We start from the raw sequence: 27695 nt of genomic DNA, 5'->3' as shown, positions 1-27695 counted from the left end.
AAAATTAACACACAAAAATCAGTCACATTTCTATACACTAACAATGAACAATCTGAAAAGGAAATTAAGAAAACAAACCCATTTACAATAGCATAAAAAAGAATAAAATACTTAGGAACAAATTAAATCAAGGAAGTGAAAGACTTGTACACTGAAAGCTACAAAACACTGCTGAAAGAAATGAAGGACATAAATAAATGGAAAAACACCCTGTATTCATGGATTGGAAGACTTAATATTGTTAACATGACAATATTACCCAAAGCAATCTACAGATTCAATGCAACCTCTATCAGAATCCCAACAGTAGTTTTTGCAGAAATAGAAAAACCTATCCTAAAATTCATATGAAATTTCAAGGGACCCCAAATAGCCCAAACAGTCTTGAAAATGAAGAACCAAGCTGGAGGAGTCACACTTCCTGATTTCAAAACTTACTACAAAGCTACAGTAAAACAGTGTAGTACTGGCATAAAGACAGACATATAGACCAATGGAATAGAATAGAGAGCTCAGAAATAAATCCTCACATATATGATCAAATGATTTTCAACAAGGGTGCCAAGACTATTTAATGGGGAAAGGACAGTCTTTTCAACAAATGGTGTTGGGAAAATTGGATATCTACATGCAAAAGAATGAAGCTGGACCCTTACTTTACACCATCTACAAAAATTAACTCAAAATGGAACAAAGACCTAAACATAAAAGCTAAAACTATAGAACTCTTAGAAGAAAACATATGGAAAAGCTTCATGATAGATTTAGCAATGATTTCTTGAAGAAGATATCAAAAGCAGAGGCAATAAAAGAAAAAATGGATAAACTGGACTACAAAATTAAAAACTTCTGTGCATCAAAGTACATAATCAACACAGTGAAAAAACAACCCACAGAATGGGAGAAAATATTTTCAAATCATGTATCTGATAACAGATTAATACCCAGAATATATAAAGAACTCCTACAACTCAACAATAAAAAACAAACCAATTTAAAAATGAGCAAAGGACTTGAACAGATGTTTCTCCAAAGAATATATACAAATGGCCAATAAGCACATGAAAATATGCTCAATATCATTAGTCCTTAGGGAAATGCAAATCAAAACTACAATGAGATACCACTTCACATCCACTAGGATGGCTACTATAAAAAAAAAAAAAGGAAAATAACAAGTGTTGGTGGTTGCACACCAATATTCATAGCAGTATTATTCACAATAGCTAAAATGTGGGGAGAACCCAAATGTCCATCAACAGATTAAAGGATAAACAAAATGTGGTAAGTACATATAATGGAATATTATTTAGCCTTAGAAAGGACTGAATGCTGACACATGCTACAACATGATGAACCTTGAAAACATTATGCTAAGTGAAGCCAGACACAAAAGGACAAATATTGTGTGATTCCATGTACATGAAGTACCTAGAATACGCAAATTTATAGAGATAGAAAGTAAAATAGAGGTTACCAGGGGCTGGGGATGGGCAGAATGGGGAGTTACTGTTTAATGGGTACAGAGTTTTTATTTTGGACGATTAAAAAGCTCTGGAAATGTATACACGTGATGGTTGCACAACAATGTGAATGGACTTAATGCCACTGAATTATACATTTTAAAATGGTTAAAATGGTAAATTTTATGTTACATATATTTTACCACAATAAAGACTCAAAAAATTTTTAACTTCTGCTTATCAAAAGACACCATTCAGAAAATGAATAGGCAAGTCACTGACTAGGGAAGATATTCACAACACATATATTTGACACTGGACTTGTATTCAGAATATATAAATAATTCCTACAACTCAATAAAAAGACAAATCAATTTTTCTAAATGGTCAAAAGACTTGAAGAGACACTTCATAAAAGAAAATATACAAAGAGCCAATACATACACGAAAAGGGGCTCAGCATCATTAGTCATCACAGAGATGCAAATGAAAATCACAGTGATATAACACTACACCCCACTAGAATGGCTAAAATAAAAAAGACTAACAATACCAAATGTGGCAAGGAGGTAGAGCAATCAGAGCTCTCATACTTTGCCGGAGGGAGTATACCGGGACAAACACTTTAGAAAACCATATGGCATTATTAAAAAGTTAAATACACATCTACCCTATGACCTAGAATTTCCACTCTGGAGTATTTATCTAAGAGAAATTAAAATAATTTGTCTACCAAAAGCCCTGTACAAGAATGTTTTATTAGCTTTATTCATAACAGCCACAAACTGGAAATATTACATGTGTCCATCACCAAAAGAGTAAATTATGGTATATCCACACAACTGAATACTACTCAGCAATAATAAGGAACAAACTAACACTATATGAATGAATCTCAAAAACAAGGTGAGGAGAAAAAAAGACACAAAAGTGTATATGTATGATTCCATTTATACAAAGTTCTGAACAGGCGAAACTAATCCATGGTAATAAAAATCAAAGGAGTGTTTACTTCAGGGTTGACTAAGTAGGAGCACAAAGAAATTTCCTGAGATGGTAATTTTTTTTTTATCTTAAGAGGGATGCAGGCTACATGGATATATGCATTTGTCAAAACTGATTAAAGTGCACACATAAGATGTGCATTTCACTTACGGAATTATACCTCAATTTTTTAAAAAAAGAAAGGAAACTGGTTATAGGGTTGCTTAAACATCCTGTGCTTTCGGGAACATTAAGAAGTCCAGTTTTGTCACGCATCCACACACACTCATAGCAGACGGTAGCATGGCTCAGCAAAAGGAAGTCCAGAAATACTACAAAGCCCTGGCTTTGCTGATTCTAGGCTGGTCCCCAGGCCTGTTTCTTCATCTGTAACATGATGAAGCTTGGTATCTGCTCCACCTTGGTGCCTAGCACTATCAAGATAAGAGAGGTTATGCGGCAGTACTGTGGAAAGTTAAAATACCGTGAGATAATGGATAAGATGGATAAAGATTTCCTCTCTCTGATTCTTTAGGGCCACCTATACCTTCAAATTTCTCTGGGAGACTTGGGTTTACATCCTTAGAAACGACCTTTCTAACACCAGTTTGGCCCCTTAAGAAAGCACTTCTACTGATTCATTGCTACTATACAACTCTCCAACCCACTTCAAAAAACTTTTCTCTAAGGCTCGCCCACTTAGAGAACTGAGCCAACTGTTACAACTTTAAATTATTGCCACTAATAATAGAGGCATAATAATAAAAAGGGGAAACAATTAAAGAAGGTTAAAAAAAAACAAAACAGCATTCAGATCACCCATCTGGGGAACTCCAAATGGCAAAAGCTTTGGTACCAGAAACTTCCAAAGCATGTTGTATACTCGCTTTCCAGCCATGTCCTGTCTCCAAATGGGATTTCCCAAGGCAACAACCATATTGGCCTTTTACAAACAGAAGCAATGAAAGGGAAATTACTCCTGTCTCCAGGGACACAGGACAAGGCTGTTTTGTGTCGGGTAGTTTCGCTATCATATCAGGCTCCCGTGGGCAAGGCTATGCCAGCCAGGCACCCACCAGCCACCCTTGCGATGGGGCATGTGAGCAGGAAGAGGATCCCAAGGTACCCAAAGTCCCAGGGAGCCGTGGCACCAGCAGACCAATCCCAGTCACCAATTCGTCAAGGCTGACGAAGTGATACCAAGAGCTAGTCATTTAGTCCTTCATTCTCTGGTCCACCTTGATACCCCAGTGGTGCCAGCAAAAAAACACCTGGTTTGTTTACCTCTCGTTGGACCGTATCATGTAGTCAGTAAATTCATGGTCTCCCTTGATCACCTCCAAGGGGACCACAAGGTTCACGTCCGAATCAGTGTTCCGCAGCTGGTTGAGTTTAATATTCACTGAGAAGAGGTAATCCCGCACGTCATCTACGCCCACCTTCAGGCCCTTGCACACCACATACCTGGCAGGAGATACCCTGTTACTCTACTGACCAAGGGCTTCCCCCTCCCACATTCCCCCCACCCCAACCCCTTGCTGAGTCATGAAGCTAAAGAGCTTCCCCATTCAGCCTCAAGTCTATACACAAAGAACAGCAGAGACTCTGTGCTGCAAAGGTCACCTCAAATCTTTCCTTCATATATTGGGCTGTATCTCTACTCTCTATGGCAGTGGCTCCCAACTGCCCTGTGCCAGATTGGCTTCAAGACCATCATCGGGGAGTCTGTTAAATTAGACTCTCCAGGGGCCAGTATAATGGCATAGCGATTAAGTTCACATGCTCTGCTTCGACAGCCCAGGGTTTGTGGGTTCGGATCCCAAGCGTGGACCAACACACCGCTTGTCAGGCCATGCTGTGGTGGTGTCCCATATAAAGTAGAGGATACAGGAAGATGGGCACGGATGTTAGCCCAGGGCCAATCTTCCTCAGCAAAAAGAGGAGGATTGGCAATGGATGTTAACTCAAGGCTAATCTTCCTCACCAAAAAAAAAAAAAATTAGACTCTCCAGGGATGGGGCCCAGAAATTTGTGTTTTTAACAAGCCACCTGGCAATTCTGATTGGCCTCATCTTCTCTCACATAGCGCATAGGCACTGTGTCCACCAGGAATGCCAACAGTGCCTCTGGCTGGCAGCCCCCTTGCCCTTTCCCAGCCCATGTTCCTCCAGGTGTCCCTACTATTGGTCACCTTCTCCCTCCTGGGCGAAGCCAAAGATCCCCCACATAAGTGTGGAGGATCGTGGAGGAGGCAGAGGCTCAACTGGCACATCACAGGACCGATAAGATCCAAGAATCCTGACTCCTACTGGCTCTAAGCACTTCTTTAGAGTCAAGGATGTTAATGTAGCTTGAGCAGTCATGCCAGAGAGATGTACCAGGATTTGCTGTACTGACATTTAGCCAACTAGTCTGATTAAAATGGAGAGGAAGGCCTCACCTCTCTGAGTTGGCAGGACGGCTGGTAATCGGCTTAAAGAGACATACTCGTTCAAAGCAGCAGTACAGCAGGTAGATGAGCCCCACGCTGAATGGTGTGAACAGGTCAAAAGTTTTACAGATGAAGTGGCCTCCTGGATTAGAAAGAAAACACCAGTAGCAGTCAGTGGGTTCTATTCCAGGGGGTGGGTAAGGTAATCTCAGGAAGTAAATATGACAAAGTCAAGGGCCCAACACCTGGGTCCATTAAAAGTCAGAGGCAATTTAAGGGGTCTCAGCTTTAGAGGCAACTCTGGGGATTCTATAGCTGTTTCTTCCTTAAATTCCTCATTCAGCCACCTGTTACCTGATATAAACAGGTTTTTTTTTTTTTAACTTCCAAGCTAATCCCTATACATGCTCTTGTCCAGTAGGGCCTCTAGTGTGGGTCCTGGGGTGGGGAGACAGCTGAGCAAGTGTCACCTGTCCGGACAATGGACAGCGCCATGAGGAACTGACAGAGAAGCAGCTGCTTGCTGAGGATCTCTTGCAGGTTCTCCTGCCCCTCCACTGAGAAACCCTGAAATGAGAGCACAAGGATCGGGGTGGGAAAGAGAAATGATGAGGAATGAAAAGAGCCATCCCTACCTCATCTTCATTGAGATTTCTTGAAGCGTTTTCACTGATCCATAATCTGACTGATACAGATACAGCTTGGTGTTTAAATTACTTTGGCAGAGTCATATGGCTCATCATGGATGAAGCCAGCACTAAGACACAGGCCTGACTACTGGACCAGTGCTGTTTTCCTGCTCTATCACTCCCAGGGGATGGAACCGAGTCTGCTTTTCCAAGGAGAAGGTCCAGAAAATTGTAAAACTCATGTGGGAATCCAAGGAAAGAGTAAGGTAGAACAGAGGCAAAATACTGGCTAGTCACAGGCCAACTACAAGACGGGAAACAAAATGCTCTGATGAATCCAGTGAGTCCCAGGGAAGTACGTGCAGCGTGAATACCCTGCTTGGGCTCATGCAGGTGCTGTGCTGACCACTGAAGAGGCCCCAGTCTGGCAAGAGGAGAAAAATTAGCACAACTCTGACAGTCACAGTAATCTCTCTTGCTCTAGTGACCAAGGCTTTAGTCACAAACCCCCTTTTGCGTCCCAAGAGCACAGAGCCTCTCCCTCCAGCTGGCTATACCTGGAGTGGTCTCCCTCCCTGTGAGATCCCAGCAGGGAGCAGAGAGCCAAGCTCACATAAAAATCAAGGAGGCCAGGGACTGGGGGAGGAGGAAAGGGGAGTTGTTTAATAGGTACAGAATTTCAATGTTGCAAAATGAAAAAATTCTGGAGATCTGTTTCACAACCATGTGAATATATTTAACACTACCAAACTGTATACTTAAAAATGGTTGAGATGGTAAATTCTATGCGTTTTTTAAATCACAATAATAAAAAAGTAAAGGAGGCTGGCCTCCATTAAGCTGGCCCCAGCCACACCAGGTCTCCCTGACTCAGTCCTACGAAGGTAACAGCTAAACAACTCAGAATCAAAAATGTTTAGCAATGTCTTCCAGATTTATAGATGCTTCTCAAAATGCATGCCTGTTTATAGGGTCAATTAAAAAAAAAAAAGCCCAGGTCACCAGTCCACATTGCCTAAGCAGAAAGACAACCTTGAGTTTGCCACTCTAGCTACATTGCAACTGCTGTCTCCCAAGCACTATCAGACCCCCACAGCTGCTCAGCTGGAGCAGCCCCTCCCTCCCCCTCCCCCAAGCCTATCTGTTGTTCCCTGCTGTGCACAATGCTTTGGTGAGCCAGTGCCTCTTCAGATGCTGTGCTAACTAACATACTGCACATTCTTTTACCTTTCCACACGGCTACTGCTTGAGAGGCCACCCAAGGAGCTCCAGAGGCTTTTCTCAACTCTAGCCACATGACCCTGGAGCAATTGCCACGTTCTTTGTCCCTACTCAAGACTAAGTTGTGGCTCGCTCCAGAAACAACTACATGCAGCGTCAGATACTGGGTGAGAAAGCTGCAGTGGGCCAAGGAACAAAGCTCCTTGAATATCCACTTTAGCCCAGCCACTGACAGGGCCTCCTGTGGACTCCCCTGAGCTGCCGCCTTTGGTTATGTGGTCCCCTGTCAGCCCATCCAGAGGCATAGGAGTGGCCACGTATAGAGAGCCTCTGCCAGGAGCGTCAACCCGGTAACAAATGATGGAAATGTTCTTCCCAGTCAGTACCCGATCCGTTCATTTTAGTCATGGTCCTTCCGTCACCATGTCTCACAGCCAACCAAGGCCCTTTGAAGAAGTGAGCTGAGAAGACTCACTTGCTCCAAGCAAAGGTGTCGACAATATCACAACCTTTACAAAGTTATCATTGAAAATATGTACAAAAAGAATAAAAACATACATCCCTACTATCTGAATAGTGAGCTACCACCTTACGGGGCAGCTAAAGCACCAAATAAAACAAAACAAAAAGCGTCTAACATAATAAATCCCTAAAGCATCACCCTACGGAGAGGTCACCTACCCCATCTGCCATCAGAAAGTGGACACCCTTGCGATCTGTGTTATCCAGGACAAAATTCCGAAAAGCAGTGATGTTCTCTGGGCGGGTGATGTCTCCATCTCCATCGATCCCACCCTCACCTAGCAGGACACAAAATTCACAGTGAGCTCACGTGCCCTGTGCATCCCAGGAGCTGGGACATGAGCTCTTTGGGAGACGGAGCACAGGTACCAAGTGGGCCTTGAGGTCCAGCAGAAAAGCCCCCATGAGGAGCAACCCACTGCAGGGCCCACACTGCAAGGCTGCCTTGTAGTAACAGACCAAGAGCAAAAACAAGGCCCTGCTGTAATACCACAGAGTCCAAAAGGAGTTGATCAGACAAGAGTTATCAACTGAAACTGAAAGCACCTACACTTAGGAACTAGTATCAATTTTTTAATAAGAACTGTTACGAATGGACTTAGGATTTGCTGCCAAATCATAACAATCAAGATAGAGTGGAAGGGACATCTGTACAGTTGTTGAGCTCTATTACCCAATGCATTCCACACCCGGCACACAGGGCTAGAGATGGGCTTTGTATTTGTTAATAACCCTGCCAGTTCTCAGCCAGAGATCAGGCAGTCTCATTATCTCCTGTCACCACAGGAGAAGAAAGGAGGAATTAATATGGCTTTGATGAGAGTTTGCCTAGTGGAGTGTTTAACCTGTATTCTGCAGGCCTGGGGTAAAAAGGGACCATTTAGAGGGAACCGAGACCTTCCTGACATGGACTGAGAACCCCAGGCTGAGAGACCTAGGAAAGAAAACATGGTAAGTGGATAATAACTGCTTCCGACCTCAAGTCCCCACAGAGGACTGTCCCTCATAGCCCCTGGTGTCCCTACCATAGTAGGGTTCGAAGAGCTCACTGGAGGCCGAGTAGAAGTCCTCTAGCTTGAAGTCGTTAGGGCCCTTCAGAGTCATTCCAAAGCCCTTTGCATGCCACTTCTTCCTCCACAGCACATACTCCGAGAATCCCCCTGGGCCTGCGCAAACATCAGCAAAGTATAGAAGCTCGGCTTCCCGGTCCTTTACCAGTGGTTTCTGCAAGGCAAGTGGAGGAGAGGGAAGGAAGGGAAAAAAAGATGGCTCAATGGGGAGCAGGAAGGGGAAAGCAGGAGGATAAAATAAGACTTTCAGCAAGTATAATGCAGAGCTCCCTCCAGGGCCACAATACCCAGGAAATGTATCCTCTGTGATCATTGCCCTCTGGAAATGCCCACCCCCACCTCAAAATACCTCGGGCGCCTTTCACACCACCAGGCCTAGTTCAGACTCTTAATGAAAACATCTTAAGGCGCATCTGCGTGTGTGTGTTTTTATCTCTCAGCATCTTTTCCTCACCATATCCAGCCTTACAGGAGTCCTACTGAGAATAACAGATGTTGTATCCTCCATGTTACAGATAGGGAAAAAGAGAAACCAAGACACAAAGTGACCTGTTCACAGCCAGTCTGCAACAAAGCTAAATCAGAATCCAGTCGGCCTGACCGCTAGACTCAGGTCTTCCAGTCCAACCAAAGTCTGGGGCTCTAACATCACCTCCTCCCAGCCACAGGGCCTATCTTTCCAAACCACAGCCTCTGCTTCCTTTCTCCCCTTCCTCCTTGGCTCTCCTTTTTTATCCCAATTAACTTTTTATGTTGGAATAATTTGAGATTTACAGAAAAGTTGCAAAGACAGTCATAGCCTTTGCCCAGTTTCCAGTTTTGTTAACATCTTATGTTGCCATTTGTCAAAACTAAGAAACCAACACTGGTACACTACTATTAACTAAACTCCAGACCTGACTCAGATTTCACTAGAGTCCTTGTTCTGTTCCAGGATCCAATCCAAGACATCACAGTGCATTTTGCCTCCTTCTTGCACTCCCTTCTTCTCCTGCCTTTGCCCCTCTGCTAGCCGAGGTCTGGGGCAGTACACAGCTGGGAGCTGACAAGGCAGAGAGGGCAGGAGACACTGGTATGCAGCTTCCAGGCAGCCGTCAGAGCCCCCAGCCACCTCAGGAATAACTAAATTACAAGAGTCATTTGAAGTCTTATTTATCATAGTTTTGGCCACTTGAGTAGCTTTAACTCTCAATCTAAAATTTATGCTGAACCCAGCGCTGGCCCAGATTGTGTTTACGTTTCTCTCTCACACACCTGGGCCCTAGATGGTGAATTCTACTTGTCCCGACCCTCCACAGCAGGGAGGATGTACCAACTGCATTGGTGACAAGAAGAGGTTGAGCTCTAGAGTGGGGACTGCAGAGGACTCTGAGAAATATCCAGCAGGAAGGGGCTCAGGCAGCTCACCCTTCCCTTTCTACAGGTGTGGCACGGCTGAGTGCTTATCCAGAAGTCTGTAACTGCTAGATAAAGATCAGAAAGCTTTAAGGGAAACAGTTATTAGAAAGAAATGGAGATACTAATGTTTACAATCCAGTCACTTTCTAGGTGACAAGGGCCTTGCCTCTGATGATAGCTACCTAGCTTTATCAAAACAGTGAAAAAGTCTCTGGAGAAAGTGACTTTAGCTAAAAGTAAACTTCATCATCCTGTGACAAGCCCACCCAGGCATGCTGGGATATATCAGTTCTTTCTCCCCTTTCCCACCACTCCACCCGAGCATTCTTTGTTCCTGAGCCATCAATTATTCATATTTTTGGATTACATTCATTTGCACACAAAAAAAGACCTAATGACATTTGCGAGAACATTATGTAGCACTTTCCAGGCAGCACACTGGGAATGAGGCAGGGGTCACAAGTTTAAGGCCGGCACACATGGAAAGAGGGAAAACAATGTTTCTCACCACTGGCCATGCCAGTGGCTCCCCGGGTAAGCCAATGGCCCAAAGGAAGACTTGGGGAGGGAAGGGGGATGAATCAATAAAAGTACCTCACTTCCAAAAAGAGGGCATAAATACGATTTCATTCTGCGATTTCAAGACATGTAACCTTCACATGGCCATGGCCAGAAGGTCTTTTCATTGAAAGGACAGCTGGGGTTCTCACCTCTGCCACTTACTGGCTGTGCAGTCAAGGGCAAGCACACAATTTATGTCTTTAAGCTCGAGCTTCCTCAACTGTAAACTGACACAAATGTAGGTTATTCTCAAGACTGTTGTAGGATTAAATAAAGTACCATATGTCAAAGATCTTTATAAACTGCAAAATACTAAACAAATGAAAGATGATACTATATTCAACTAGATCAATTTCCTTCGAGTCAAAACTCTTGTCCTTTTCCATCTTTTTCTCTTTCCAATGCCTAGTGCAGTATTCCCCACTCAGTGGACAGTCTGTAAGTGCTGTCTAATTTGCTCTAAGACAGCACTGAAACTTAAAGATCTACATTCAGTGTTTGTTTCCTGTTATGCTTCACAGTCAATTTATGTGCCTATCCCCAGGCACATAAATCCCTCACGTAATGTTATGGTTTATAATATGCTTCCATTTACCCAAAGAATCTAAATTCTCTTCTTTCCCTTGCCTCTTTCAATTCTTGTTTACAATTTCTTTATTTCCCTACCCTACTCTTTCTCCTTTTACCACAACCTGCAGAACCAGAAACCCATTGAAAAACCTCAGAGTCCCTCTCCACCCACCTCCTACCTCTCTACACTTCCTAAGCTTCAAGCTCTCTATGCTCTCATTCTATAATCTGCCTGACCCGAGAGCCACTGAGACCCTAGCAAACCTGGGTGTGTGCCTGGGGCTTGAGCCACTCCCATCTCTGCTGGGGACTACTCCAAAGTGTCTCTGCTTGCCTGAAAAACACACCAAGCCTGCTGGGCTCGGCTGTCACTCTGGTCCTCAGGAGAAAACAAGAGATGAAAAGAGAGAAGAAAACTCTAGGGGCTGGAGAGAAATTACTTTGTATAGTGGAGTGCAGAGAAACATCCCTGAAACAGCAATTCTCCATGGCCACTAACAATCAATTCAGGTCAAGGAGATGCCTGAGGCATTACAAACATGGCTGCTTTTTCCTATGTAACTAACATCTCCACTCTTGACCTGAATGGTACAACTCTGGTGCCTACTTCATTTTCATGACAGCAAAAGACAATAACCAGATACCAGCTGCTGAAGGTGTTTATATCCAAAACACTACAATGACGCTGTGACTTCCCATCAGCTTGACAGAGCTCCTCTGCCAGGCAGAGGTTTAAAGGAAATCATTTGGAGCGCAGAAAATTAAACCAACATTATATCAACCTAATTTTCTCAAGACGCTAATTCCAAGAGCCCTTTTGCGCTGCCTGCTGGTATTGGAAAATGGGGAGGTAGACCTGGAAGAGAGAAAAGACCAAAGGCAGGAGGGGTCTACATGCGAGTTTTGCCAGCACAGAGAAAGCAGTTAGGCAGGTGAAGCTTGAAACATTAAAGAATTTGGAAAATAAGTTTCTTTAGTGGGTGGATAATCAGGGGGGTCCTAGTGGAAGGAGGGTGAGTGAAGCAGAAATAGGTTTGGAAACAGCTGGCTCCTGGCCCCTTCACTGTCAAAGGGAACTAACTTTCTAAGACCGGGTAAAAATGCTTTGAAACCCTGAAGGGAATGCTAGAATGAAATTTCTCTTTTTCTTCCTCTATCATTATGGAGGGCCTGTGTTCAGAGAAATGAGATGTAGCAGAGTAGAAAAACATTTTGCAGGGCCGGCCCAGTGGCGCAAGCGGTTAAGTGGGCGCACTCCGCTGCGGCAGCCCGGGGTTTCCCGGTTCAGATGCTGGGCGCGCACCGACGCACTGCTTGTCGAGCCATGCTGTGGTGGCGTCCCATATAAAGTAGAGGAAGATGGGCACAGATGTTAGCTCAGGGCCAGTCTTCCTCAGAAAAAAGAGGAGGATTGGCATCAGATGTTAGCTCAGGGATGATCATCTTCACAAAAAAAAAAAAGAAAATCATTTTGCCCTACCACTTCTTGAGAAGGGCTAAAACCTGATAATTATGATCCCACACAAAGCTCATTCAGAGGCAGAAAGGGAAAGTGGCCACATCTGAAATCACAGATCTTAGAGCTGGAACAAATCTTAAGCGCCTTTTGGTCCTACCCTGGCCCTCTGGCAGGTTAGCAGGGCTAATTTCAGAGATGAGGCAGCTGAGACCCAAAGAAGGTACGAACTTAAGTGACACCACCTGTGATGTAAGTGCTGCACTCTCTGTGCTCCCACCCCCACTGAACAACACAGCCTAGATTTTCAGACATGAGACTGATTTTAAATAGACCAGTGAAAGGACCCAGATGCCTGCCTTTCATTCAACACTCAAACATTTCCCAGAGCACTCCCCTCTCACTCCAGAAACAGCACCCACATCAGATAATGTGAGAAGTTTTGATTTGGAAAATAAACTCACTCTAAGGACTACATACTCACCCTTATACTCTACCTCATCCAGTAGGAAGGCAGCAGGCTAAAGCTCCCTGGTGGCAACTGGCCTCCACACTCCAGTGAGCACAGAAAGGCTTTACAAACATCCCAATCCTGCACCCTTACCAGCTCTCAAGTCCACTAGACTGTCCAGAACCTAAGCGCCATGGGGGAAGGGATCACATCTATCTCATTCAAGATTATACTCCTATACTGGTGCCTAGCACTGTGCCTGGCACAAAGTCGGGGCTGGATAAACACGTTTATTTATTTTTTTTTTAAAGATTTTATTTATTTATTTTTTCCCCCTAAAGCCCCAGCAGATTGTTGTATGTCATAGCTGCACATCCTTCTAGTTGCTGCATGTGGGACGCAGCCTCAGCATGGCCGGAGAAGCGGTGCGTCGGTGTGCGCCAGGGATCCGAACCCAGGCCGCCGGCAGCGGAGCGTGCGCACTTAACCGCTAAGCCACAGGGCCGGCCCTGGATAAACACATGTTTAATGAAAGCAGAAGGAGGGCCCATGCTCTAACTCACGGCCTCTCCTCCCTGCTCCCTAGGCCTATAGATGCCACAGCTGCTGATTTTGCCCAGGAATGTCCCTTCGCCGCTACTGCAAGCCCTGCCTACCTCCTCGTGGATCAAGCAGCAGGATCTGCAGAGACGGGGGCTGGGACTCTGGGCCTGAAGCCTTAAAGACAACTGCTTATTGGGCACTTCTGGGACCACAGATGGGACCTCATCTGAAGAGCTCAAAGCAAAACATATCTCTATCATAAAATATATCTCTATCACATAGCAGGAAAACTAGCATTGCACAAACGGCAATTTCTGAGCCACTGAAGCTTAAGCCCATTTAGCACTATGAGTTCAGAAGCAGAATCTTGTTCTTACCCCATAGGAATCTCGTGGATTTGTAAACATGCGATCAAACACAAAATCCATGTTAGCCATCTTCATTGCCGCCCTGCAACAAAGCAAGACAGAAAAGCGCAACTCAGTACCAGACATATGGAAAGCTGAGGCTCAAACGAAAAAGTGGAACAGGGCATGTCAGGGGAGGGGAGGGAAATGTCAGCAAACCTATTTAGAAAGAAGACTCCTCGGATCATCTCGTAAGGATTGGCCCGGGTCCGAGCTCGCCGCATCTCCTCCCCGTCCAGGACATCAAACACACTCTGCCCAGAAAGAATCAGAACCTCAAGGTGAGCATCACCCTCTGGGACGGGACAGGGGTCTTAAGAGCTTGACGAGCTCAACTCACAGCCCTCCGAAGAGCTAGGCTCCTGCTGTGTCCCAGCCCTGAATGACCCTATGTCTGACCCTAGACGAGTTGCTTCATCACTCTGACCCTCAACTACCTCACCTGCAAAATGGTAGAAAATAAAATGTAAACATGTCCCTGGCACATAGTAAGTGGTTAACAAATGGCACCTGTGGCTATGCAGAGAGCCACCTTTTGGCACTGCTAATCCTCATGACAAATCTGTTTCTCCTCTCCAGCAGCAACGTTCCAAGGGAACAGAGTTCTGATACTAAGGCTTACTCAGAAAGAGGGTGAACAAGACTAGGGTTTTCTGATGGCACCTACCACACAGCAGGGATCCCTTCTCCAATTTTCTCTCTGAAAAAAGAAAGCCTCACTTCACCTGAGTTCCAGTCACCTTAAGGATATTCCCAACCCTCTGCCTGCCAAAAAATAAGCTCTGTGAGCCTGGTCTGAGGCCTTGCTTCTTCGCCAACCCTTTTCCTCCTCAGTTTCCTTGGCTCATTCTGCCCCAGGCAATGCACTTCCTGACCCAAAATCAGGCCAAAAGATATCAAGGGAAGGCTGACATTCACCCAGCATGTTAAGAGGTTCACTCCCACTATCTCATTTAATTCTCACAACAACCCTGGGAAGTATTTTCTCCCCGTTTTATAGATGAGGAAACTCAATCTCAGAGAAGCTAAAGCAACTAGCTCAAAGTCACGCAGCAAAAAGTTGCAAAACTAGGATTTGAATTCAGGTCTATCTGATGCTAAAGAATGATTCCAAACCTTTCACTATGCCAGGCCCCCTCAGGATTACAATAAATCGACTCACTGAGGTTAACTGGATCCTTTCCTCGCTACTGACCACAGGGACAGCACAACACTACAGGGTGGGACAGTCACCAGGAAAAAGGACACCTTGGAGAAATGTACCAAACTACACATCTGACCTCCAGGAAAAATCTTAGTTAAACTTCATTCCCCCACGACTGACTCAGAAGAACTGGAAAAGCCCAGCACAGTCCCTCACACATGGTTTTCAACTCCAGCTCTAGCCACAAGGCCTTACCTTACACTGCAACACACTGTGAAGAAGCTCTTCCCCACAAAACTCTGTTTCATCTTCAATAATCATCTTTCTCTACAGGGAGAAGAAAACAATAGATAATGACCACGTGCAACTGCATTTAGGGGGGATGAATGGAGAAACTAGGGTTTCAAGTGAGTAGAGCAAGAAGCGGCTTGAGTCCCTGCCAAAAAACATCAATCTCTGAGGGGCAGGAAAGAGAAAATCCTCAGTCCCTCTGGCTATACTCCAGATGGCTCTGAGATGAAGCAGCCCCCTGGGTGCTCTGACTAGAGCACCATATGGATACAAGACTCATGAATACTGGGGCTGAGAAAAGCAAACAGGAAGGAGACATTCAAGCTGTCTACCCCTAGAGCGTGGAAGCAGAAGGCTAGGGACTGCCCCAAATGACAGAAGCCTGCCCTTCAACCAGGCGGCCTCTTGCTCTGTGATGAGTATGAATGCAGGACACTAGAAACTGACCTGGTAGCGTCATAGTAAATAACGGCTCAAGGGAGCCTCACGGAGATATCAAGTCCAACCTCATGTCTGAATGAGGCCACCTCTAAACCAATGAGGTTCAAACTTGGTGTTCTCAGGTTTTACACTCTTCAGAATCACTGAGGACCCCAAAGAGCTTTTCTTTATGTGGCGTGTATATCTATATCTATATTTATTATTAGAAATTAAAACTGAGAAAATTTAAAAATATTTATTAATTCAGTGTAAAAGAACAACATGTTAACGTTAAGTAATATTTTAATGAAAAATAACTACATTTTTAAAAATTTAGTGAGAAGAGTGGCACTGTTTTCCATTTTTGCAAATCTCTTAATATCTGGCTCATTAGAAGATGGCTAGATTCTCCTCTCCGCATTTGCATTCAGTTGGCTGTGATAATGTGTGTTATCGCCTCTAGAAAACTCCACTGGTCACAAGTGAGAGAATGAGAGTGAAAAAGGCAAATAACTTTCCAGCATCATTATGAAAATAACTTTGACCTTGTAGACCCCCTGAAAGGGTCTTGAAGATCCCTGAGGGCCCCTACACTTTGAGAACTGCTCTCTAGTCCACACTGATTTGGTAGCTATCAACTTTATTCTTACAATTTTCCAGAAGGAGATTAAAAATTTCCTTTGTAACAACTCCCTCGTTACTGAGGACAGGGACAGTATCTTTTCATCTACCTGGAACAGTGCCCAGCAATTACAAGAATACACACAGATGTATAATAAGCTACTCTAACAAGCATCCATGAGGAAGACAGACACTAGGCATTTTGTGATGCCTTGCAAGTTAAATGACTAGCAGAAAAAAAATCCTGTCTGCCACATCTCCCAGGGGCATATCTGTAAACCCTCTTGACGTATCCTCTTGACACAGCTTTGCTCCTGCCAGGATGGTCAGAGTCATAGTTTTTTCAAACTGTGAGTATACATACATATATACCGGACTTTAAGAGGAGAAAGTGCAGAGGTAAGTGCCAAGAATTCAGGGTACATTTTCCTGAAATCCTACCTTTCCCACAACCATCCAATCACTCATTTCCTGAGTGTCAGGAATTTCAGTGGTACATTCTGGGAACCAAGACACCTGCTCACAGGCACTGGGCTACAAACAAAAGAGAGGCAAGTAAGTCAAGTAAAACAGACCCTGAGGGCTATGCCCCAACTCACCAGGGCTTCCCCAAAACAATCAACAGACACTTAAAGTGAGAAGGGTCTGGAGAGCTAAGGCCAAATGCAGTGGTCAGACATGAGAACTGAGAGCCAGAATTCTAAAGTTTCACTTCTGAAGGCCAGCTTCAATTCTAGTCTGAATACTTAGAAACTTCCCAAATCTTAAAGGTTTCTTTCATTTGTTCCAACATTATTTGATGAATACCTACTATGGGCTAAGTGCTCAGAATGTAGAGTTTAAAAGACGTTGTCCTTGACCCGAGGGGCCCACAATCAGAGCAGTGTGGACACAGAGAAGTACATACGGGGGATACGTCTATGATGAGGTAATTTTATCAGGAAGACTCAATGGCAGTGAGTCTCACCTCCTGATGCCTTTCAAGGTGTTATTCACAAAATGAACAGGATTCCTCACCTATTCATTCCAAAACAGAGCAGAAACTGGCATCTCTAACGCTGCTGCTTCTTCATTTTTCAATTACCTTCCTTATCAAGCTAAAACAGTGGTTTTCATCCTGGCTATACATTGGGATCATCTGCAGTCCTTCTAAAAAGTACTGATGCTTGGGCCCAACCTTCAGAGTATATGATTCTCTTGGTCTGAGGTGGGGACCCTCAGATCAAAAGATTAAAAGTCTCAGAACTTTTTAGAAGTCCCCAGATGACTCTAACGTGCAGCCAGGGCTAAGTTCACTGGGCTAGAGAGACATGGATTATAAAACCTAAACAGGTGGCTCACCTGCACAGCAGCTTCACACACTGCCTCCCAAGCAAGTGTGGAGAAGCGATTCACCATTGCAAACTGAAGCAACATGATTAAAGGTAATATTACATGCTCTGAAAGGCATAAAATGGTAACACAATGCAAGGTCTGAGGGCAAGCCAACTACCATCAACAAAATTTAAAAGAAAAATTATTGCAACCTTTTGTCAATGAATCTGGCAGTGAATCATGGCTTCTCCCCCGATCAAATCCATCACCTTTAAGCATAAATCATTGCAAATTATAAACTCTAGAAAAAAAGAAGCTCATATACACTTTGGATGCCCCTTTGGAGAGAAAAAGCAGACTCAGTCTCCCCATGGACATCTGAACATTTAGGCTACCTGCAAAGTGGACTTTGTCTGAAAGGTCAAACCTTGCACTCTACATTCCCGGGCTGTAGCAGCCACTGAGCACCTTCCCTGCAGTGACTCCAGGAATTGAATATCTTCAGCTCAGGACACCCAGACTCATCTACCTTAAAGAAGTGGCCACCAACTAATAGTTGAGCCAAAGTCTTAACCAAAAGATAGGGTATCTTTTGTAAGAGAAAAATTGAATTATGGTAAATGGTAATTAGGATAGCCTTGCCTCCAAAAGGAATTTCAATAGCCTGTCTCCATTAAAAACAGAGATTTCATGGGGAAATTTCAGATTTCAGGTTTGGCAAAGTTAGTTCTAATTCTGACCCACTGAGAGGATTGGGACTCTTTACTTGTTTTCACACAAATGAGGACCACCAAGTATTTCTGGAAATGCACCAAGCATTTCTGAGGTGAAAACCTACATCTAGCACCCCATTACAAATATTTGCCCTATTCCACACTATCTCATCTGCTGTTCTGCTGGTCTTATCTCCTCATAACTACAAGGCAACACAGCAGGACCACTCCCAGAACCCATTAGCTCCTGGCTTGTCAGCATTTTACTCTGAAGCCTTATTAGGCTTTTATCAGGCACAGGTTCATGGAGTTCTTTTCTGAACTGGAACATCAAGGAGACAAATAAAATATGAATTTTCCAGAATTCAAAGCCACATCTGAAGCTCAACTATAGCAACTATGTAGAAGGCTAGACATTTGTGTTCTATTTTCTCTAGTTATGACTCTGTAATTGTAATATTTCACCATTACTTTCAGGTGCTTTTATTACACCTACTTCACATCCTTCGTGGAATAAAGTAGGACATAAATAAATGAATAAAAATAAAATCTCAACGTTATCTGTGCCACGAAAAGGGATAAGAGTCTTTTTTGGTATTCCAGGTTAAATCAAACTGGTACCCAAGCAGACAACCAAACTAAACCCACAACGGAAAAGCTATATGGCATAAACAAACACCTATTTACAACTGGGATGTCATAAACCTGTGGAGGTTCAAAGACCTTAGAGGGCACCTTATCCAATCACTCACACAATGAAACAGCAGGTCCTCAATCAGCCCACTTGAATGCTTTCAGCAGAGGGAGCTCAGTACCTCGTGAACTCACCACCTAGTGAGGTATCTCAGTCACTAGTGGAAAGCTGTATCTATCTATTAAACTGCTTTGTGGAGCCAAACTCTGCCTTCCAGCATCTTCTTCCCATCGGTCTTACAAAGTCCTATATGAAGCAACAGGAAACAAATCCACACCCTATCATATCTCCCACAGTCTTCTGTTTTCCATTCTGGACATCTCCACTACCTTCCATGTAAGAAACTAGTTTTAATCCCCACTAACCACCCTGATCATACTGCTTCTGGAGACTTCTAGTTTGTTAATATGGTTACTTAAAGCTGTGCACCCAGAAACACAAGTGGCTTTCCAGTCTCCTCCTCCCCAGTTACCTCTGGCTCATCTCGCCAGTCTATATTCAGCTCTTGGTCAAAGCCTTGCAGTGTCAGACCCAAGCCTCTTCGACCTTTCTGATTAGAGGCCTCAACGATGTCCTTCCGACCCTGGCTGTATTTACCCAATCCTTGACCTTCCTTGAAGCCCATCTTGGCCTGAAAAAGAGAAGTAATGAGCATTTACATAAATAAGCAGACATTTGTGTAGCCCCTATCATGTGCCAGACATTGTGCTAAGCCCTGAAAAATGCAGATGAGTAAGGTCTAAAGTTTTCCTTCTAGCCTAGAGAAGAAAAGTAGAAATAAATAACTGTAATTTAACTGTGGGCCCAGTGGCTATCTATTCTGGAGGCAAAAGTCTAGGGCAACCAGAAGCTAGATAAATGAGAAGGGACCTCACAGCTGTAATTAAAAGCACCAAGAGTACCTAATGAATCTCAGTGGACATTTGCACAACTACCCTTCTAGCTAATTTGTCTGATTAAGTGAGAAGTAGATCTAGAGTAGAGTTGACAAAGCGAACATAATTTAAAATGGAATTGCTTTAAGCGGCAACTTCTACCTTACCCTCAACCAATTCAAACAGCCTTACGAGGCAAGGACAATGAGGGCTTGTAGAAGCCCACTTGATTAAGAGAGTAAATGAAAAATTGCTCCATGTAAAACTGAGGTATGGAAGGTACTATAAAATCCTGGACAGAAATTTTTTTTTTAACTTATGTTTTAATAGTTCATAACATGGGGCCAGCCCCGTGGCTTAGCGGTTGAGTGCGCGCGCTCCACTGCTGGTGGCCTGGGTTCGGATCCCGGGCGCGCACCGACGCACCGCTTCTCCGGCCATGCTGAGGCCGCATCCCACGTGCAGCAACTAGAAGGATGTGCAGCTATGACATACAACTATCTACTGGGGCTTTGGGGGGGGGAAATAAATAAATAAATAAATAAAAAATAGTTCATAACATTGTGAAATTTTGGTTGTACATTTTTTTTTTTTGGTGAGGAAGATCAGCCCTGTGCTAACCTCTGCCAATCCTTTTTTTTTTTTTTTTTTTTTGCTGAGGAAGACTGGCCCTGGCCCTGGCCTAACATCCATGCCCATCTTCCTCCACTTTATATGGGACACCGCCACAGCATAGCTTGCCAAGCAGTGCGTGGGTGCATGCCCGGGATCTGAACCAGCGAACCCTGGGGCGCCAGAGCGGAGCACACGCACTTAACTGCTTGCGCCACCGGGCCGGCCCCACTTGTACATTTTTATTTGTCCCTCACCATATACGTGTCTCCCTTCAACCCTTGTGCCCACCCGCTACCCCCATTGCCCCTGGTAACCACAATACAGTTTCCTCTGTCCATGTGTTGGTTTATATTCCACATATGAGTGAGATCATACAGTGTTTGTCTCTCTCTTTCTGGCTTATTTCACTTAACATAATACCCTCCAGGTCCATTCATGTTGTTGCAAATGGGACGATTTTGTCTTTTTTTTATGGCTGAGTAATATTCCATTGTATATATATATACACCACATTTTCTTGATCCAATCATCAGTTGAGGGACACTTGGGTTGCTTCCACTTCTTGGCTATAGTGAATAATGCTGCAATGAACATAGGGTGCATAAGCCTCTTTGAATTGTTGATTTCAGGTTCGTTGGCTAGATTCCCAGTAGTGGGGTAGCTGGATCATAGGGTATTTCTATTTTTAATTTTTTGAGGAATCCCCATATCGTTTTCCATAGACACTGCACCAGTTTGCATTCCCACCAGCTGTGTATGAGGGTTCCTGTTGCTCCACATCCTCTCCAACATTTGTTGTTTTTTGTCTTGGTGACTGTAGCCATTCTAACAGGCGTGAGGTGATATCTTAGTGTTGTTTTGATTTGCATTTCCATGATGATTAGTGATGTTGAACATCTTTTCATGTGCCTATTGGCCATCTGTATATCTTCTTTGGAGAAGTGTCTGTTCATTTCCTCTGCCCATTTTTTGACCGGGTTGTTTGTTTGTTTGTTGTTCAGTTGTGTGAGTTCTTTATATATTATGGAGATTAACCCCTTGTCAGATAGATGTTTTGCAAATATTTTCTCCCAGCTGGTGGGTTGTCTGTTCATTTTGATTCTGGTTTCATTTGTCTCGTTGAAGCTCTTTAGTCCGATAAAGTCCCACTTGCTTATTTTTCCAGAAATATTTTTTTGAATGTCACAACTGTCTATAAGCTCACACTAAACTCTAGAGTCATGGGCCCAGTTGCAGACTCCAAAAATCAGAGACACGAATCCCAAACCCCACAGACCCTTGCCTAATAAAAGAACTCCAATCCTAAGATCTAATTCCCCCTAGAGAGTCTATATTGCTTTTGGAAGGGGCAATACCAGCTCAAGAGGTGGGTGGAATTCCTACAATAGACACAAATCCTTCTCCTAGGTCAAAGAGGCTAACTGAGTCACACACCTCTCCATCTTCTACTTCCCCGAATTTTGTGGCCCCCAAACTAGAATCTTGACTATGACTTAAGAAGTGACAGTTCTCCGGGCCAGGCCGGTGGCGCAAGCGGTTAAGTGCGTGTGCTCTGCTGCGGCAGCCCTGGGTTCGCTGGTTTGGATCCCGGGCGCACACCGACAAACCATTTGTCAAGCCATGCTGTGGCGGCGTCCCACATAAAGTGGAGGAAGATGCGCATGGATGTTAGCCCAGGGCCAGTCTTCCTCAGCAAAAAGAGGAGGATTGGCAGATGTTAGCTCAGGGCTTATCTTCCTCACAAAAAAAAAAAAAAAAGTGACAGTTCTCATTCTTAAATGAATCCAACAGAAAATGGAGGAGTCAACTATAATATTCCTGAAGCCAGATGGAAGGCAAACTTGGATTTCCCTAACCTTTGAACATATACTAAAATTTGATGAGGAAAGTGAGCAGGTCTTCCTATTTACTTTCCTTCTTGTGGTATATCAATAGGGTATGGAAGTTGAGAAGGAGAACTGGGCCTTCTTTTGGAAATAACACATAAAACTGTACTACTCCCACTTATTTTAGGCATCTGGGAGTGAGCAGAATTTTAGTCATTTCTTCTGAGATCACTCACTAGAGCAAAAATGCACAGCATGAAGCCTCTTTACCCATCAACATACATCCATGTGTAAGGATGTTCACACGTGCTCATAATAAGAATTCATTACTAAGCAGACCAAAGGGTGATCCAGCTGTGGACAGGACAGGAGAAGCAGGCCTGAGCAGCCATTGCCTATGGATGATTCAAATGTGATAGATGCATCTATCAAGAAGGGGGCCATACTCTGTCTACTAAATTTCAGTAGCTGAAAAGCAGAGGAAAAATTCATGCCCCTTTCTTCTTTTCACACCAAGCCAATTTCCCTTCTCTCACTCTGCTAGTGGAGCTTAGAAACTCAACCCAAGTGCTGACATACCATAAGTTTCTGGGAGACACTATTATACATGGAATAGCGAGAAGAAGTTCCCTCCACAAGGGAGTCTGCTTTGAATGCATCGTCGAAAGAGTCAGGGCTGTGTTGCTTCCCCTCAGTCTCACTGTCAGACCCACTTAGGCTTGTGGTAGATGCTGGAAAAGAAAAAATGAAAATGTTTAGGTGAAATTATGGCATAAAATAGCCTCTAAGTTTCATTTATTCAACTAGTAGTGTTCGGTACACGCCTTGCACACATAAAGTTGATGAAATGACCCAGGGTCAAATGTATTCTCTACCTTTTACTGTGTACATCTTGGGCAAGTCACTGAAAGTTCCAAATGGTACTTGATACCCAACAGGAGCTCAAAAATATCAGTTTTCCTTTTTCATTCTTTCAATTTCTTTCCCTACAAAACTGGGATGGTAATACCTACCTCATGGGGTTGTTTTAAGATTAAATGAAATAACACTATCAAATTTGAAAGTATACTGTCAAATACAAAACGTATTTATTGAAGATAGGATTATTTTTGCTGCTGCTGTTTATTAGTTGAACATCAATTTCCAAACATTGGTGCCTGGTTCCACTTTCAACAATTCTATCATCGGACTAACAGTTTCTGATTGATTAATCTAGTTTCCTTTGTTTTCACAGTCCTTCAGACTTACAGGTAAGAGGGTGGGTCTATAGCACAGCCCCAGAGAAAAGCTAGCTCATAGGGGGAGAAGTGGGAGAAGAGCAGGGAGAAGAGAAGAGGCAGGGGAAGGAAGAAAAGAGAGAAGGGAGGCCGACCCGGTGGCACAGTGGTTAAGTTCACATGCTCTGCTTCAGCAACCCTGGGTTTGCAAGTTAAGATCCCGGGCATGGACCTACACACTGCTCATTGAGCCATGCTATGGCGGCATTCCATATACAAAATAGAGGAAGAGTGGCACAGATGTTAGCTCAGGGCCAATCTCCCTCACCAAAAAAAAAAAAAGAGAGAAGGAAGAAGAGGAAAGAAAGGAAGGGCAGGAAAGAGGGGAGACGCTCAGGCAGCAGCACCTACTGAGGTGGAGAGTAGAGGAACTGCAACTAAACACTCCAGGAGGGTGCTGGTGGCCTGACTGAGCTAAGCCATTATCTTCATGGTCAACAACCTTGTTGCCAAAGGACTTCAAATAAGACCCACTTTAGCACCTGCCAGAAGTGGCAGGTTACCTGTCTCCTGTCCAAAAGTGGGATGGTCCATAGTCTAGATATTCACTGTGACTGGCTCTTTCCCTCCCCTTTATAGATACATCAATCTCTTAACTTAAAAGCTATTTCAATCCAGTGTAATTTTATTCATGTAGTTTCTCAAGCAAACCCACCCAAATTTGGAAATAGACTATATCTCAAAATTTTGGTCAACAATTTCTGCATATTCCCATCGAAAATGGTATAAACTGCAAGCCACGAGGAATGCAGAACAGGAAATGAGGGTGGTGGTATGCAGTCTAATCCCAAAGCTTGAGAAGTTGTTCCATGCTCACCAGCATACACATCTCATTAATAAGTTAATTGTGCTTAAGAATAAAATAAAAATTTTTTTCAATTTATGCACACTATTCTTTCAAACATCTATTAGATTTTAAGATATAAATGCTTGCTATTTAGACCTAAATACTTAATAAACTGAACTGTCAGGTATTTCTTTTGGCCTAGGGGCATGGAGAAAAAAGTTAGGACAATACTAAGGGTGCCAAGAACCAAGAAAACTTGGGAACCTCTGGTCTATATACAGAAATGGATAGATCACCAAGACACACTGTCAAATGAATAATAGCAGAGCTAGCCCATACGCATGAGCATGGCATCCTAACTCTTGTGTATTAAAGAGGGAAAATAAGAATATATATTTTTATTTCTTGTAATTGCCAAAAAAGCATTTGGAAGGAAAGATACATAAGAAGACCAAGAGAAGTGATGATCCTCACATGTGGGGTTGAGGCATGGAGACAATACCAAATGATTACTTGGAACAAGTGAAAGTGAAAGAAGTGAAACTTGATGTACATTTTTATATCCCTAGAGTTTATGCTGGCAATCTTTTATATTTTTTGATTTAAGAACCATGTGAATATATTATATATTAAAATTTAAAATAAATATGAAAAAATGACTTAGCAATGTGGCCCAGTTCCTTTAAGGAAGAAAGGAAGTCTCTGAGAAGAGATGCTAAGTCAAAGCTTGGCTGCTTGAGGAAAGGCATAGAAGGCAGCCGTGTAAAACAATTCTTTATGTAAAACAATTCTTTATCTGCCCGAGAGTCACTATTCAGGTATTCATAACTTGAGGATTACATCAGAATTCTAAAGCCTACATGCACTGATCCATCCATTTCCCTCCGAGAACACAAACTCACTAAGGGCTGACATTCGAGAAGAGTGAAGCCGTCCCCAGCACCCTGCCCTGATTCTCCCTTCCACTGTGCTCCCGAAGCACCAGTACTCACCCATCAGCACACCACTCATCACACTGCCTGAGAGCCAGTTACTGCCACGTGCTACCCCACTGGACAGGGTCACTCCTAGAGAGCAGGAACTGTGTCACAGTAAACTATCTCCAACATCTGGACAGTGGCTTTTCATTTAACAGAAATTAATTAAGTGCTCACTGTAGTGAATTTAAAGAACTGTTACCCAGTTGTCATCTTTGCTAAGCACCTACTGAGTGTATGGCTCCTTAAGATATTTCCTCTTACAACAACTCGTACAAGTAGTGCAAGACTTTCAGCCTGCAGAAGTATAAGGATAGGCAGTGACATCAGCACCATGGTGGCGTGAGTTGTTTCCTTTCTCTCCCCCCTCTAAGTTACAACTAAATAGACACTCACTGATCAGCGGAGGACTCCCTACACAGCACAACTGGATGTCTGAGAGATCCACACAGCCATGCATCTGAAGGTAGGTGGAATGGATCCCTGGGAGGCAGTGGAACTAGATGAGCACACCACTCCTCCTCCCTGGCAGCAGCAATCTAGGTCACAGGTCTTCACACAGCAGCTGGTGCAACTGTAAGAGGAGGTGGGGGCAGCCTGGCCCACACAAATGCTTTCAGAGTTGTAGCCCAGCCCACAGGAGCACCCACTGTGCTGCGGCAGCCCCGCCCATGGGAACGCTCCCCATTGAGTGGCGTGGCTCAGCCCCCACAAAGGATCACCCACCAAGTGCAGTAGCTCAGCTGAGCTGCCGACCAGCACAGAGCCGGCCCATGCACAAAAGCAAGTGCCCCTCTCCTCCTGCTGAGCGCACTAGCTTGGCTGGTCCCCTGCTGAATGCAGTGGTCCCACACCAGAGCGACCCACCGGTGGAGCACAGAGGCCCCCACCTGCGCACGCATGTGTGATGCGCCAAGCGGCCACAGCCAGTGCACAAATGGGGAGAAGCCCTACCAGCACGACTTCCAGCAGAGGGGGCAGGATCAGAAAATACAGCTCTTGCCAACCCCAGCAGTGGCAGGTAGAATCTGTGACCCAGTACTACCACAAATGCGCTGACGAAGGATCAATTCGTCAAACACCATGAAGAACTACATTAACACATCAGAGCAGAAGGAAAATTACAAGCCTCTAGAAACCAATCTGGAAGTGACAGAAATTTACAATCTAAATGACAGAATTCAAAATAGTTATCATAAAGAAACTCAATGAGTTACAAGAAAACTCAGAAATACAGTTCAATGAGCTCAGGAATAAAATTAATGAACAGAAGGAATACTTCACCAAAGAGACTGAAACTCTAAAAAACAACAAACAAATTCTGGATATGAAGAACACAATTAATAAGATAAAAAATAATCTAGAAACCATAAAAAATAGAGCTGACATTATGGAGGACAGAATTAGTGATTTAAAGGAAAGAAATACAAAAATGCTTCAGGTGGAGGAGAAGAGAGAATTAAGATTTTAAAAAAGTGAAGAAATTCTTTGAGAAATATCTGACTCAATTGGGAAAAGCAACATAAGGATTATAGGTATTTCAGAGGAAGAAGGGAGGGAGAAATGAGCAGAGAGCTTGTACAAAGAAATAATGGCTGAGAATTTCCCAAACCTGGGGAAGGAACTGGACTTACAAGTACACAAAGCCAACAGAACTCCTAATTACATCAGGAACTGGACTTACAAGTACACAAAGCCAACAGAACTCCTAATTACATCAATGCAAAAAGACCTTCTTCGAAATAAGAGGCCATCAGTTAATGGACTATCTCATACACAAGATTTTTTTATACAAACCTCAAGGTAACCACTAAACAAATGATCAAAACAAAACCACATATGATAAATAAAGAGAAAACTAGAAAAGTCACAAGAAAAAAGAACCCAACTGAACTGGCAGTCTGAAACAGAAGGGACAAGAAACAAAGGAAATGCAAAAGAACCGGAAAATACAAAACAGCAACATTAAGCCCTCATATATCAATAATTACTCTAAATGTAAATGGACTGAACTCTTCAATCAAAAAATACAAAGTGGCAGGATGGATTAAAAAGCAAGACCCAACAATATGCTGCCTCCAGGAAACACATCTCAGCTCTAAAGACAAACACAGGCTCAGAGTGAAAGGATGGAAGACAATACTCCAAGTTAATGGCAAACAAAAGAAAGCAGGTGTTGCCATTCTCATATCAGACAAAGTAGACTTCAAGATAAAACAGGTTAAGAGAGACAAAGAAGGGCAATATACAATGATAAAAGGGACACTCCACCAGGAAGACATATCAATTATAAATTTATATGCACCCAACATAGGAGCACCAAAGTACATAAAGCAACCATTAACAAACCTAAAAGGAGATATTAACAACAACACAATAATAGTAGAGGATCTTAATACCCCACTTACATCAATGGATAGATCATCCAGACAAAA

At 43.6% G+C, this 27695-nt stretch overlaps 1 protein-coding gene across 5 annotated transcripts in view; it reads right to left on the bottom strand.

The window, feature by feature from the left end:
- The window catches only part of CMTR1 (cap methyltransferase 1), a 67848-nt gene that overhangs the window by 22596 nt on the left and 17557 nt on the right, over positions 1-27695 (bottom strand). For all 5 annotated transcript variants that reach the window (XR_015554121.1, XR_015554122.1, XM_004424190.3 and 2 more), the window contains exons 3-13: positions 22799-22950; positions 19376-19534; positions 16624-16716; positions 15106-15177; positions 13866-13960; positions 13677-13749; positions 8276-8474; positions 7410-7528; positions 5349-5445; positions 4888-5020; positions 3732-3911 (exon numbers count right to left, since the gene is read on the bottom strand). Coding sequence is in view for 3 of the 5 variants with exons in the window: in XM_004424190.3 (XP_004424247.1) it covers positions 3732-3911; positions 4888-5020; positions 5349-5445; positions 7410-7528; positions 8276-8474; positions 13677-13749; positions 13866-13960; positions 15106-15177; positions 16624-16716; positions 19376-19534; positions 22799-22950 (1372 nt within the window). In the remaining 2 variants the exon portion in view is untranslated. The remainder of the gene's footprint in view (positions 1-3731; positions 3912-4887; positions 5021-5348; positions 5446-7409; positions 7529-8275; positions 8475-13676; positions 13750-13865; positions 13961-15105; positions 15178-16623; positions 16717-19375; positions 19535-22798; positions 22951-27695) is intronic.

Source organism: Ceratotherium simum, chromosome 13, assembly GCF_057802395.1.
Source record: "Ceratotherium simum simum isolate JZ-2026a chromosome 13, ASM5780239v1, whole genome shotgun sequence".
NCBI classification, from domain to species: Eukaryota; Metazoa; Chordata; class Mammalia; order Perissodactyla; family Rhinocerotidae; genus Ceratotherium; species Ceratotherium simum.
Note: the sequence above shows the minus strand (reverse complement) of the source record. Positions and strands in the feature narration are given on the sequence as shown.